General features: G+C 43.0%; 1 protein-coding gene across 1 annotated transcript; it reads left to right on the top strand.

Annotated features, from left to right (window-relative positions):
• Window positions 1-2,663: 2,663 nt before the first annotated feature.
• LOC134506828 (keratin-associated protein 5-10-like) lies at window positions 2,664-3,185 on the top strand. Its single transcript, XM_063317189.1, has one exon. It carries the CDS (start codon window positions 2,664-2,666, stop codon window positions 3,183-3,185), a length of 522 nt encoding a protein of 173 aa, XP_063173259.1.
• The last annotated feature ends 12,193 nt before the right edge of the window (window positions 3,186-15,378 follow it).

The following is a 15,378-nucleotide window of genomic DNA, read 5'->3' on the forward strand; positions in this document are numbered from 1 at the left end:
CCTGGGAAGATTCTATGGGGGGAGGGATCTCATTTGCACCGAGGGTTTTTAGTTTGAATTTGGTGTGCTTTCATCATTCTCCGCTTTCTCTGTGATCCTGCATACTATTCTTTAATAAATCAGATATCTTTGAATTCACGCTCATGGGTCTGATGGTGTTTTAGAATAGGCAACCATTACAAATAGTTACAAGAGACATTTAGGTAGTACTTGCTTAACGATCACAATTGGGACTGGAATTTTGGTTGATAATCAAAGTGGTCATTAAGTGAATCTGACCTGATTTTACAACCTTTTTTGCAGCGGTCATTAAGCGAATCACCATGGGCATCAAGCAAACCACATAGTTGTTAAGCAAATCATGTGGTTCTCCATTGATTTTGCTTGCCAGAAGCTGGCCAGGCAGGTCAAAAATGGTGACCACAGGGCACTGTGATGGTCATAAATGTGAACCGATTGCCAAGCGCCCAAATCATGATCATGTGATTGTGAGGATGTGGCGAAAGTTGTAAGTGTGAGAACCGGTTGTGATTCAGTTTTTTCCAGCACCGTTGTAAGTCTGAACCATCACTAAACAAATGGTTGTTAAGCGAGGACTACCTGTATGATACTCAGATATCACAGTTGAGGTTCCTTTGATGCATTACTCCGGCAAACTTTGTTTTTGCAGGTTAGCTCATGTTGTAGACTGGCTTGCTTTTAACAACATACGCAAGAGCAGCTCCTAGCCCTCGGATGGCCATAAACATCCTGTACAATCAATTAGTACATCGACTGCCATCCATAAGCAGCCACACCTCCCCAACCATTGACCAGAGGACTCTCTTTTAAGCCATCCAGGAGAATGTTACAGCCAATTAATCACTGAGACATGAATTGCAATAAATAATACTCTTGTCATTATGCATGGAGTACCATAAATTATTTTGCGTAAGAGCCCGGCATGCCACTGGTTGATCCTAATGGGGACATTGATTTATCACGGCTTCTTCCTAGATTCCTCTGAGCTGTCATCCAATCATCTTCCCTTTGTGGACCCGCTGGAATTCTCTGAGTCTTTTACCTTCTGCAAGGCAACATGCCTTATCATCTATACCACAGAGCAATTTGTGACTGCTAATCATATGTATCCCCACCCACTGAATGATAGTTAAGTAATGGATCAGGTGCCACGGCTATGGTCTCTCAGGCCTATGGTTTGGGGCTTACCCACCATTCCCAAGATGCTGTATCATCTAGAGAGTTATAGGAACCATATATAAAGATCTTCTCTTTCTAAGGTACTTCATTCATTAGCATTTGCTTATGTTCACCAGTCTGCTTCATTTGGTAAGGTAAGTCGATCTCTGCATTTAGTCTCATCTCTGTTTATCAGAGCAGGTTGTCTAGAGGGATAGATTTTCTCTAGATATTTTGAGTGCAACCCACACAATTCCTTATAATTACCCATGACGAGTGGAACTTATGGAGAACCGTAGTCCAAAATGTTTGGAGGGCACCAAGTTGTCTTCTGATAGTTTATAAACTGCCACAAACAGCATCAGGGACATTACAGCATAATGTCTTACCTAAGGGACCGCCTTCTCCCAGTTGTTTCTGCCCGTCAAATTCGATCTAGTAGGTTGGGTATGCTGCGGGTCCCGTCAGCCAGGGAGTGTCGGCTGGCGGTAACTAGAAGGCGTGCCTTCTCTTCCGTAGTGCCTGCCCTCTGGAACATCCTCCCTCCAGAAATTAGGATGTCCCCAACCCTGTTGGCCTTCCGTAAGGCCGTAAAGACCTGGCTTTGTGCCCTGGCCTGGGGCCTCGAGCATGTGGATGGGCCCGTCTCTTGGCAGTATTAACATCCATGCATTGCTTGCTTGGCAGCCATGTATATTTATTTTGTATTTATTTTATATTTTAGCTCTTTTAATTATAATTGTTTTATGGTTTTATTGTTGTAAGCCACCCAGAGTCACTGGCTGAGATGGGCAGCTATAGAAATCAAATAAATAAATAAATCAGGGAGAGAGTCCCTGGGACCAGTAGAGAAATATGGAAGTCCTTTTCAGCTCTCTGAAGGTCTATCACAGACGAGAGAGCCATTTTGTTTTCTGTTGTGCTAGAGAAGAAGGCACAACTTGATGAGTTCAGAAAAAGGATGACAAAAGAAGGATGGTATAATTTACAATAAAGATCATTTCTGGACAGGTTGAAGGTTAGGGATGGAACAGCAAGCAAGCTAAGTGTATGTATCTGGTTTTAAGTGCCTGGTGCCTACAACATTTTGCAAGGGTTTACAGATCACAAGTTTCATTAAAATTCAGCTGAAGGTATATGTGAATGCACGTGTATTAAGTCTGTACACACACACACACACACACACACACACCCCTGATGGTAACGCTTCACCAAACAGTTCTCCAAATGTTTCAGTATTGTTTTTAGAAAGTTGGAGTATTTAATAAATATCTGGACGAGGGGCCTATTGTATCAATTCTTTTCTCATCAGTAAGATGGACACGTCTAGCCTATTATGTCTGGAATTGGTTCCCCGGTAATTTTCTGTTTGAAAATCCCATTCACAAATTTCAGGTCAGGGATCGTTGAGCAGAAGCCCACCCTAATTTTCCCGTCTTTCTGACCCAGTGGTTTTTGGTCCCACCTGTTCCGTTCCACCAGCCATGTCAGAAGAAAGGATCTATTCTTCTGGGAGAGAGCCCTACTTCAACCTGAACTCAACATGGTACGACCCAGCAGGATCCTGGTTGGACAATCGTCGTAAGCCCTTCTGCTATGTCGACAACACCGCCTGCGTGACTTGTTGCTGCCCCAGGGCCAACGTACCCCGAAGAGGTGGCCATAATTACCGATGCTACTGTTACCGCCGTTCAACCTGTAGGCCTGGGGGGAACCCAAGGGTTAGATGCTGTGTCCACAATCCTTCAGGGGGACCCCGAGATTATTGGGGGCGCCCAATAGGAGATGCATGTAATGGGTGTACTGGGGGATACTATTCTCACGCAGGGTCAGACTGTGGATCATGCTGTGGATCTTCAGGAGGAAGTGGAACTGGAGGAGGGGTAGAGGCTTGTGCTCAACCATGTGTTTCATCAGGAGGACTATGTGCTGAACCAGGGTGTTCAGGATACGGCAATGGAAGGAGAGGGGTGTGCTCTGAGCCATGCGCATCAGGTCGATGTTGAATGACAGAATCAGATAGAAGGGACCCCAGTCCATCTCTCTGTTTAGGGCAGGATCTATAAGAACATATTTGACAGACAACCACCCAGCCTCTGTTTGAAGACCTCCAACGAAGGACAACTCACCACTTCATGCGGCAGCCTGTTGTACTGGTTGACAGCTCATACAGTCACAAACGTCCTTCTGATGTCTACCCTGAACCTTTTTCCTGGTAGTTTTGGCTCGCTGGTTCTGGTCCTGCCATCTGGGGCAACAGAGAATAAGTCCATTCCCTCTTTTAACAGTCCTTCCAAAGCCCAGCTTATTTCAAGCCCTGAGTCTGCTCCTAGAACCCAAGAACGTTTCCGCAAGGCTGTGTGCCTGCCTTTCCGCCCAGTGGATCCAAGGCCGTGACTCACATTTGACCTTACTCATTTTCTTCTTTTTCCAAACAAGGAAAGGGCTGAGGGCTCTCCCCAAATCCACAGCCTGTTCCCACTGAAGAAGCGTGATCGTTCTGATGGGTTGCCGTGTTTGTTATATTTTTTATCCTTATGTTCTTGATTCCTTGCAGTAATAAAACCGTTTCAGTCAACATGGAATTTTCTTTTGTCGATGGTGGATTCTTTTGCGCCACGCTGGTTTCTGCTGCTTTCTCTTTCCACATAATGCTGGGCTTCCCTGAGCATAATGTCACAGGGATGCACACACAGTGTCTCTGCTACAAAAGGACAGCCTAAACACTTGAATCAGAGGGAAGAATGTGATGTTTATCATTACTTTTCCTGAATGCTTTGCTAGTGCAAGCAGGAGAAGGAGGAACATCAGCTGAAGGAAGAAACTATGTGGAGCCCTTGGTTTTCTCTGAGCTTGGTGGTTGGCTTGTAGACATTTCATGACCCAACTAGGTAACATCATCAGTGCAGGGAGAGTGGGATTTGCTCCTTGCTTATATAGTAAACAACCAAGCTCAGAGAGCACCAAGGACTCCACAGTTCAACCCTGAGCTACATATATTCTCTTCTATCGGAAGCAGCAGTGTACTACCATGGAAAAATCAGGAAGCCGGGGAAATTCCACTGGGAAAACAGCCTTTCTCCACCCAGTTCCTTTTCAACATTATAACCTTCTTCTCTTCCGGAATCCCTAGACTTCTCCTAGGAGAACTTCTAATTGAACCATATGGTCAAAAAGGTGCTCTGTCCTTCTGAGTGCCATTCCCTCCTCCTATTCCCTAACCCTGATCTGTTGCTTTCCATGGCCTACCCATGCCTAGTGTCATGCACAGTTTGGCCACCAGATGGCACTAGAACCAGCTGCATCTGGAGAGACCCAAGAAATATTGTGGATCTACCAGATCTCCAGGGTTTACTTAACATGTCTAGCCAGGCCAGATAAAGGCCAAGCTACTGCATTCAAGCTACTTAAGGAACGTGCTTGGTTAATGTTAACCTCAGTTAGGCAATTGCGGGCTTGGTTTGTTGTGTCACCTAGCTGGCTTGGTAAATTTCTGCTTCCGTTTCTGCAAATCTAGAACCTTCAGTAAAAACAGGTGAAGCATCCTGTTCTGTTTTTATTTGAGGGAGTTAATCACCGCCTTGTCTAATGTCCTAACTGGTTGATCTTTCATGCTTTCCACAACTGGACAGTACATCAACACCCCAGCAGGACCAACAGATGGAGTGAAGGTAGTTGTTGTGGCAGAAAACTCACCCCCAAAATGCCAACCACCAGAGAGGGTCTTACTATTATTTTACTGGAGAAGCAAGAATTGCAAAGTTGCATAGGTCTTACATGGAATGTTGCTCAAGGACAGTTGGAAGATACGGGTGCACTAGCAAAAGAGACAGGAAGAATTGGTTTACAACTGATAAGGAAACAATAAAAAATAATAGACTGCTCACTTGAGAGAATGATATTAAAGGCAAAACTGAAGTACTGTCCTGACTTAAGCAAAGACCACACTGAGTTGAGGAGATTGTCTCTAGTGTTTATTAACTGCTATAGTAGACAGGAAATCCTACCAAACTGAAGGAGCGTGGGAAAACCCAGACAGATAAATCCCCAAACTCAAGGTGGGTCTGTTCTGGGTTTCTTCTAAGGACAGTTCAAGGTCTCTAAACTACGCATGCGTTTTCCCCCCTGGATAGGGGCCCCTTCCTGCTCACTATCCATACTCATAACAAGTACTTTGGCCACCTAATGAGAAGACAGGACACCCTGGAGAAGATGCTGATGCTTGGGAGAATGGAAGGCGAAAGGAAGAGGGGCCGACCAAGGACAAGATGGATGGATGACATTCTAGAGGTGACAGATTCAACCTTGGGGGAGCTGGGGGTGGTGACAATCTACAGGAAGCTCTGGCGTGGGCTGGTCCATGGAGTCACAAAGAGTCAGAAGCGACTGAACGAATAAACAAAAAAGGAAACAAGAGGACCACAAGAGGAAACAGGAGCATCTTGCATGATGGGTAGATGTTACAGACACGTGTCTTGAAACGCAACAGAGCAGCTTTGATGTACAACTTAACCACGAACCTCACTGTTATCCTAACAAGAAGGCCCTGTACTTCAGGGCCTGAAGAAAGGAAGGTCAAGAATGGCCTTGATTCTACTGCTCCTTCTCAAGGCATCAATTAGTCAACGTATCAATTAGTCCCTAACATGTACCTTCTTAAAGGTGCTACAAAAGAGATACAGCAAAGATCTATGTATTTTATTGATTTATTTATCAGATTTCTCTGCCACCCATCTCATTCCCAACAACTCTGGGTGGCTCACAGATAATAAAATAACAATCAATAAAAACAGTACAATATAAAATCAGTACAATATACATATACGTAAATAGCAATAAAAATATAAAAGTACTGGATATAAAATGTAAAATTCAGGATGGCAGTAGTTTGTACTTGGCACGATCACAGCACCAGCCACTCCCAAGAAACATTTTTAAAGAATGTTTAAAGAATATTTAAAGAAACAGGTCTGTATCTTTGTATATTTAAAGAATATTTGTCTGTATTTTGTATATTTAAAGAATATTTAAAGAAACAGGTCTGTATCTTTGTCTATTTAAAGAATATTTGTCTGTATTTTCTATATTTAAAGAATATTTAAAGAAACAGGTCTGTAATGCTATATGTAAGTGTGGTTAAAAGTTGACTCAGCCTCAGTCTTGATTCCAGTACTTCACTCTGTCAACAGCTGGGGAAGATAATGTCCTGCTTGGGCTTACAGGAGCAGATGGTGGGTATTACTATTAACAATAGGAAGAACAGCAAGGGCAGAACCTTACTACAGAGAAGCAAGATGGCAACCTACCTTGCATGTCATAATTGCCAGGCACCTTCTCAGCCCCGCCCTGCTCCTCCAGTGTCAGTTCAGAGGCAAGAAGGATGGTATGTCTTGCAAAGGAAGGGAAGGGCTGTTGAGGAAGTGAGGGAAGAATAGTGTGGGTGATCTCTTGCACCAGCTCTCTTCCAAGAGGCAATCAAGGTCTGTTCAAAGATGGTGGCTAGTTTTGTGACAAACTCAACTGTCATCATCTCCAGAAATCAGGTGTGATGAGGAAGGAGATAGAGTTGCAGTAGGTTCTCCACCCTCCTGGTCTGGACCAGCTTTTGTCCACCTGGTGCCCTTCCAAGCTGTGAAGTGACCAACATTCGTGAACGGTATCGTTTATTATGTGCCATCAAGTCAGTGTGGACTCCTAGCAAGCCCATAGTTTTCTCCATGACAGTGTCCCCAACCTGGTCCTTAAGGTCTTCCCATGGTGCACCCATTGCCACTGAAATTGAGTCCATCCATCGTACTGGTCATCCTTGGCTTCTCTTTCCTTCCACCAGCATTACAGACTTCTCCAGAGAGCCAGGTCCTCACCTCATGTGTCAAAAATGTGATAGTTGGAGCCTGGTCCTTTGTGCCTCGAGTGCGAATTCTAGGTTGGACTGTTTGATGATCCATTTGTTTGTTCCCTTGACTGTCTATGGTATCCTCAGGAGTCTCTGACACCAACATTCAAGAGCATCAATATTCCTCCTATCCTACTTTTTCAGAGTCCAACTTTTGCTTCCATGAAGTATCACAGAAAAAACATTGCTTGCATGATCCTGATCTTTGTAGCTCTATACACCTCATGGTATCTGAATATCTTCTCCACAAATAGTCACCAAATGCCTAACCAATAACTTCAGAAGATCCCAGGACTGGATGAGGGAACGTCCACAGAGTGTCTTCCACAAGAGGCCAGCAGGATTCTGCATGAGTCAGGACCTACTTGTGAGTAGGGCTTTTCTTCCATGCAAGCATTCTCCAAAGGCCTTACTGATGTCCTGCAGCTGGGTGGGCCTTGCAAGAGCTTAAATCCTGGCAATTGTAGGCAGCTGCTTGCTGATATCACATCTGCTTTTAGATTTCTGTTGTGCAAAAATTCTGCTCCATGTTAATCTTTCATGTTCTGAACTTTAGGCTTCTTCTGAAGTAATGCTTTAGCCAAAACAGACTTCTACTGAACTTCTAGCCCTTCTGCTCCAGATATATCTCATCGGCCCGTGATTTTAGGTAGACAATTGATTTCTGTTTATTTATCAAACACAGTTCCACCCTGCTGCACTGAAAATGATTCTAAGCAGCTTACGCAGAATACAGATGGAAATAATCTAAAACATCCAGGGTCACTTTTAAAACCATACAGGAATATCATCAATAATAACAACAGAAAGAACCCTGGAAATGAAGCAAAAAGAAAATCTGTTAGAAGAATGAAATGCCCTGTTCATTAATGAGATGTGTCTGCCCTCTAATGGCTACAAAAATTACAACATGGCTCCAAATATTCTCAATTATTCAGAATATATTCTAGTGGCTGATACTCCCTGTTCTGGAATATCCCAGAACAGTCACTAAAAATAAACTATATTACTAGGTCTCTCCAGCTTACATTTTTTTTAAAAAATGTGTGCCCTGGTTTAAATGCAATGAAATCCACTCTATTTCTCTACCCATAAATGTGTTGGAGAATTACATTTTCCCCTGACGCTAGTTTCTTGAGGACTAGGAACTTTGACTGTCCCAAATTCTGAGGGGTAAGAAAGAACTTTCTTTCTCCCTCCAAACGTTCTCTTAAGGTTTTAAGAGTTCTTTTCTGTGTTTGGGGAAGAATGGCCATTGTTTCTTACGCCAAACGATGCAATTTCTCAGATTAAAAGATTCATGCTCCGGTTTTCTGAGATGGGAGTTTCCAATATTTACTCCCTTGCTGACAGCAAGACATCCTCCTCAAAGGATGTCTCACCTATGGATAGAGGGATCAAACTTCAGATGTGTAATTTACACAATGTGCAACAAGAACACTTTGCATGACCAACTGGGGATTAGATTCCTAAAGGTATAATTATAGGCTACTGTTAAGTCATCCAAGTATACCATCCATTAAATTTCCTGGGGCTCGAGATAATCCCTTAAGCTTTGCTAAAGAGTAATAAATCAAGTCAAATGGTATCTCCGATGAGGATTCCAATTCGCATTTCATCCAAAAACTGATGGGATAACCTCGCAGGCCCTTTGCAATTTCTTAGGCTGGCCTTCCTTGGAGATTATGGGGGAGGTAAAACAGGCTGAGAGAATCAGGCAACACAAAGAAAAACGGGATGAAGTTTGAAGAAAAAGTCATTGGTTAGCCTCAAGTGCAAATATTTATTTGTTTACTTATTTTTATTTTTATTTATTTATCATATTTTTATCACCGCCCATCTCCCCCACACGGGGGACCCTGGGCGGTTCACAATAAAAACAGTTAAAATTCAATAAAATCATAAATAATATCCATAAGCGATAAATACCAATATAAAATACAATAAAATCCAAGTGACGGCAGACCTAATTCAGCCCATAAGTGGATGAGGGGATATTACTCTGGGGCATGAGCAATCTAAGTCCAATTTTTGTCCAAATTCAAATCCTTCAACATTCTCAAAGTGGCCCCCATTTATGGGTATTATCAAGCCACTCATTAATTTCCCAATATCAAAAAACACCTTTTCCTGGCATTTCTTTAGATATGCTCCTTTACCAATCCTAGATTTTGCATTGCAATCAAATGTTTTGATACATTTTTACTGGGATTTTTTTTAATGAAGCTGTGTCTCAGGAAGTCTATTTTAAACCTGTGCACAACTAAATAATTACATCAGTGGAAATTCCTGCTCCACACTCTAATTACTATGAATGTAATACACTGTCTTGGAGAATCAATAGCTGTATTTCTATTTTTCATAACAAATGAAAAATTTATACCTCTGCATATTAACTTCCCTACTTATGTATTAGGAGCAGTGTGATTTTTTTCCCCCATCCCTACCTCCTCCTTGATAATACTTTAAATTAAATATTAATTCATGCACTTCTTCATGATTATTCTTTCATCATCCACATGTCTGGAGAACTGACAAATGACAAGGGTATAATTAACACTAACACCATCATTTAATAGTCCTGGCTTGTAAAACCTGCTTTTTCATTGGATACCCAAGATCCCCAATAAGAATTTCATGAGATAAAAATCTGTATTCAAATTTCAGCCTTTTCTTTATTCATTTAGTTACAGCTAACCTACTTCTCTCTAAATATGCTAGGACTATGCCTCTGAGAATCCCCAGCCTGAATGAGAATAGGATTTCTCAAAATAGCCAGTTTTGTTTCAGATTCCAGAAAGGGTGCAACTCATTTCAACTCTGCCTTTTTTACTAGGCCTAGCAAAACAGAAATGTTAACATTTGAAAGTGAAAAGTGTAGGCTTCTGCCTTCTTAAATACACATGCTTGCATTTTCAGAACTCTAACATCAGAAAAGAGCTATGCAAACTCCTTATGTTCTTTATCAAAGAGCATCCAGAGGGGGTTCAGCTTGCCCGCTGGTGGCTGTATCTGATAGGCCATTGGGTTGATTCCCTCTGAATTCCTTTTAGCCTATTCTGATGCAGGAATGGAAGCATGTTTTCTAATATCCCATTTGGTTACCAGCTTTCTACACAACTAGATTACTCTTTATCATGTGGCAAGCTTGTCACCTGCACCTCACACCCATTTGCAACTGGCTCTAAGATGACAAGCTGAATCTCGCTGCTTGTAATCTCCAAGGAATGTTTTATCTATTTGCCAAAGCCAGCCCAGATTCCAAAATCCATCCATGCATTTATTTTTTTTTTACAGCCATAAAAATAAAGAGAAAGAAAGAGAGGGAAGAAATCATATCTCTGTATTTGGCCAAACGTACAAATGAATAAATCCTACATTCAGCAACTCTCGTCTTCATTGTAGGGACAAATTAAAGTTTGTGTGGGCTCCCAAGAAAAATACATAAATGAATATTTACACTGAGTTTAATCTCTGACCTAGATAAGATATGATTAAAGCATATCAGGTTTCAAGCATTTTCTTTTATTTTTAAATCATCTGCGATTTTACAGGAACTAGACTTTTCTGCACGCTCTTAGAAGATTTGTGCCTTCGAGTCGTTTTTGATTTCTGGCAACTGCCTGGACAAGCTGCTGCAGTTTCCTTGGCAAGATTTTTGGAACTGATTTGCCCTTGCCTCCTCCTTCCTAGGGCTGAGAGAGAAGACGTGGCCCCAAGTCAGCTGGTTGGCTTCCATGCTTAAGGCAGGACTAGACTATGAGTGCCTCTGCTTCTAGATCAGCGCTTCAACCACTTGACCAAACTGGCTGTCATGCCTTTAAGACCAGGATCACACACTTGCCCAACATGCTAATTCCTAAACTACAATTTCTCAGTGGTGGTTGAGTTGTATCAAACATGATAACTCCAATCGGGACATCTCTGCCACCCATGCAGGTCTACTCACTCTGAAGCCACCTGACCCTTCCATGGAAGAGGAGAAGGACTGCATCAGCTTGGGTATATATTGAGTGCTCCACCCCATCTTTGTACTCATTAAAAAAGCACTAGAAAATTTACCTTTGTGTACCATTTGCTTATCACCCCCAAAAGCTGGATGCTTCTTAACAAAAGGGCCTTGTCAACCCAAGCGATGATGGGCCACTGAATCTTTGTCTTAGCTCATTCATTGCCATTCATCTGCATTTCCTTATACATAGAATATGGATAGGTGAGACACACACACAGCTCAGGTGTCCCACAGAGAAAAACCTCCTTGAGATCTCCCCCCAGTTTCTTCTTCCTAGGTGTGTCTCACAATTGCATCCATGATGTAAGGACAACATGGACTAAAATCATGCACTCATATGCTCTTCGGCACTATTTTAATGTCCTGAGTCAAAAGGAAGGTTGCAGAGCTCTCACTAATTAGAATGGTCTTTTATTCAAAACACAATAGAAAAATAAACAAAGGCATAGCTGGGTGATGCCTCATTCCCAGACTGGCTAAGAAACAGTATATAAAAAGGTCTTTCGGGCGGGATGTTCAAGACAACAGCCTGACTTGGTCTTCTCAAGAACCAGGTACGTTCCTTTCTTTCTATCTCTCCAGTCAAGCTCATTTTTTTCTCCTTCGTCTTCTGAGGGAACAGAAAAGGGCAAGCAGAAATGTTGAGGTGGCTAGGAAGATGAGGGAGGAGACCATTGTGGCTCCGAGAGATGGAAGCTAAAAGGGGTTATTATCACAGAGATTCAGCATCCTGGATAGTTTGGGAGCATATGGATAGAAGTGGGGGGGAATCCTCCATTCCTAGCCGTGTTAGGGAAATCCATTGCTGAGATGAATGACAGATCTAAAGGAAGCACTTCTTTAAACAGCACATAGTTATCCTGAGGGTCTCGCCTACACCAGATGCAGAGATGGCCATTGAAAGGGATGGTTGTTAAAAGGAGCTAGAAGATAAATTCATGGAGGGTAAGAACTATCCCAAGCTGCAAGTTGTTGGCTCCAGAGGAGCTCCAGAATCAAAGGCTGCATGCTTTAAACCCAAATGTTGGAGAATGACAGTGAAAAGGGAGGTTGAGTCTCCTTCCATACTTATTAACTTCCTTGAGGTATCTGGACAGCCATTGAATGGGACAGAATATTGATGTTCCTCTGCACTGGTCAGACAGGGCGGTGATGATGGTGACGGTGGTGATGATTTCCCCTCCTTTCTGCCCTTCCACCAGTCCGTACATTCATGGCTGACCAAGAAAGACGAATTCCAGACCAGACATAAAAGTGACCTTTGAATCTTTGCAGTTAGCTTTTTCTCTCCCTGTCTTTAGGAAATTATTATTCCTCTCTATCCAGGAGTTATGACATCTCCCTTGTAGAGGCAGATGGAGATAACCTTTTGAAAAGAATGCAGATGTGGTTATGTAAACATCAGCTTAGCCCTGAAAGAGAGGAAAGGGTGAGAAAGAAACTCAAGATTGTCCTAACCTGTTTCTCTTGGGTAGAAGATGAAACAAAGAGATACTCTGTCAGGCTTTCAAGAGTCTTCAAGCGCTGAAGGCCAATGCAGACATATTTGTTGATGGCCTTGCCTTTCCTATGGATGGGAATGCAAGCTCCCTAATGAAATAGACATAAAATATCATTTAAAAATACAAAGAAGGAACATCACCTCAAGTAGCTGACCTGAGTTCCTCGGGGGGGGGGGGGGGGGTTCCATGTTAGCCTCAGCTCCAACTAACTCCTTTATTTTCTCCCTTTTTTCCCCAGTGTTGTGTCTTCTTGGAGAGCCACGAAACATGTGTTCCCGTGAGGACAAAGATCAATATTACAAGCAGGAAAAGGACGAGAAAAGTCCAGGCTGTTGCAACCACTGGTCTTCAGGTTGTGGGAACAGACCCTCTCCTAGCAGAGGTGACAACCAGGGATGGTGTTGTTCTTCCTCTGGTTGCCAAGGGAAGTTGGATCAGCAGCAGCAGCAACAGAAGAAAAAGCAAGGCTACCCAAGTGCCCCGCAGCAGTGAGAAGAACTTCTAGAAGGGGAATCTTCCACAGGAAGTTAGTGGCCCCACTTCCTGTCTTCCGCCCATCGAGTGGAGTTCCCTGAACTCATGGTTTTACCTTGGGAAGTTCTTGAGAAGAACATCCAACTGTATCTTTGCTCTTCCAAAAGAGGGCCTCTTGCGCGAAAACACGAGAAAAGGTTATAATCTCCAGTTTTCCTCTTTTTTGGGGTGGGGGTGGGGGTCCATGTGCATCTATGAATTAATTAAGCATCAATAAAAATATTAATCCTTGAATTAAGCATATTTCATTCTCTCTTTTTTTTAAAAAAAGTTTGTTCCCACAGTATCTGATTCCCCTCCTATCTTGGATACATAAACCATCTTAGATTGAGTTGGCACACCATGATAAATCCAGATGGCCACATTGGGAGACTATGTGAAGCCCAGACTACTGATCCTTAATCAGCTCATTGTCATGTTCACGTTCCAATGTTTATGGTTCCTCGTAACGTTTCACATGTCATAGCTGCAGGATGCCCTAGTTCATGTGAGGATAAGGGCTGGGTTTCCTACAACATGCCAACATATCACTAGTATCATAGTTCAACTCAATGGGCAACTTCACTGAGTTGAAGATAGTAGAATTTGCAGAAGGACCAAAAGATGAAACATTCATTTTCAAATTTAATAGGAAATGGATCCAGGGCCAAGTCTGCTCCCCATTTCCATGACCCTGACTAATTAACATCAGCCTCTTTCTAATTTGGTGAATTCATCATAGATATTCTTCAACTGGGGTGACAACTCATTGGCAGCTCTTTCTCTCCACATCACCATGCCCAGGTGAATGCTGATCAAAACAATAAGATAACTCCAAACTCCTGTTTACACACCTGGTATCAGATGAAAAAAATCCTGTTAAGAGGCATGCAAGGAAGCAGTCCAAAAAAAATGCAAACCGGAGCCCAACCCAAAGAAACATGTAGGGAGCTCATTTCTTTTTTATCAGATTTCTCAGTTAGTTTATCTCCCCGGATGGCAACTAAGTAGAACAAGAATGTCGAAATGTGACTCACTGGGGTGTTTCTGTTGATCCGCTAGAGCCGCGGAAGTGATGACAAGGTTTCTCAGATCCACTGAAACGAGGTTGGATCCAGTGGGGCAAAGTAAGAATAAAAATCCAGAAAATTCAGAATTCTATATTCCACATGACATACCATAGGACATTCAAGGCTGGGCCCAGAACGTGTCCAAAAATCGGCTAATTTCCTTTCCATTTTATCTTTATGTGAGACAGATTTCCCCTCCTTTCTGTCCTTCCACTGCCCACATTTGGATCAAAATGTCGACTTCCTTGAAGTTGATCCCAACTTGACGTAAATCCGATTGTCTTTGGCATATTAAACAGGATGATATATGTGTGAGTCTGGTTTTAAAATGTAAAGGTTATCGTGTTTCCTCAGTCATATTTTAGGATGCCTGGAAGGTGTCAGTGCAGTTTGGAAAGGCAAAGAGACAAAGTGCTTGCTAGAGCCTTTAAGTATGAATTATGGGTGAGCAGGAACCAGACGAGGTTTGGGAAATGAATGAAATATTAATATACATCATTGAACAAGAGTTACAAGTTCTACTGCCCCAGGCAGCTTGACTTGATTTGGACATCAGAGCATGGGTGAGCACTCGGGGTGTGTATTTTGATACACAGGACAAAACATCCTGGGTTCAAAACTCTGGCATCTTCAGAGAAATCTGTGGAGCTCCCTCAGCTAGTCAGATGAACCAAGCAACTGACTGAATAGAAGTCAGTTTCCTGTGTCCCATATTCCTTCTTAACATAGAGTCACAAAGCTTAGAATGTTTTTTATGGATTTTAGGGGTAGACTGTGCTGTGTGGGAGAACACAGTTTGGTCTAGTGGTTAAGGCCAATCTGGTCTAGTGGTTAAGGCAGTGGGCTAGAAACCAGGAGTCGGTGAGTTCTAGTCCCGCCTTAGGCATGAAAGCCGGCTGGGTGACCTTGGGCCAGTCCCTCTCTCTCAGCCCAAGAGCCAATCAGGCGTGGTAGGAGAGTTCTAGTCCCGCCTTAGGCTCGAAAGCCGGCTGGGTGACCTTGGGCCGGTCACTCTCTCTCAGCCCAAGAGCCAATCAGGCATGGTAGGAGAGTTCTAGTCCCGCCTTAGGCATGAAAGCCGGCTGGGTGACCTTGGGCCGGTCCCTCTCTCTCAGCCCAAGAGCCAATCAGGCATGGTAGGAGAGTTCTAGTCCCACCTTAGGCACGAAAGCCGGCTGGGTGACCTTGGGCCAGTCACTCTCTCTC

The sequence above is a fragment of the Candoia aspera genome, chromosome 17, assembly GCF_035149785.1.
Source record: "Candoia aspera isolate rCanAsp1 chromosome 17, rCanAsp1.hap2, whole genome shotgun sequence".
Taxonomy (NCBI): domain Eukaryota; kingdom Metazoa; phylum Chordata; class Lepidosauria; order Squamata; family Boidae; genus Candoia; species Candoia aspera.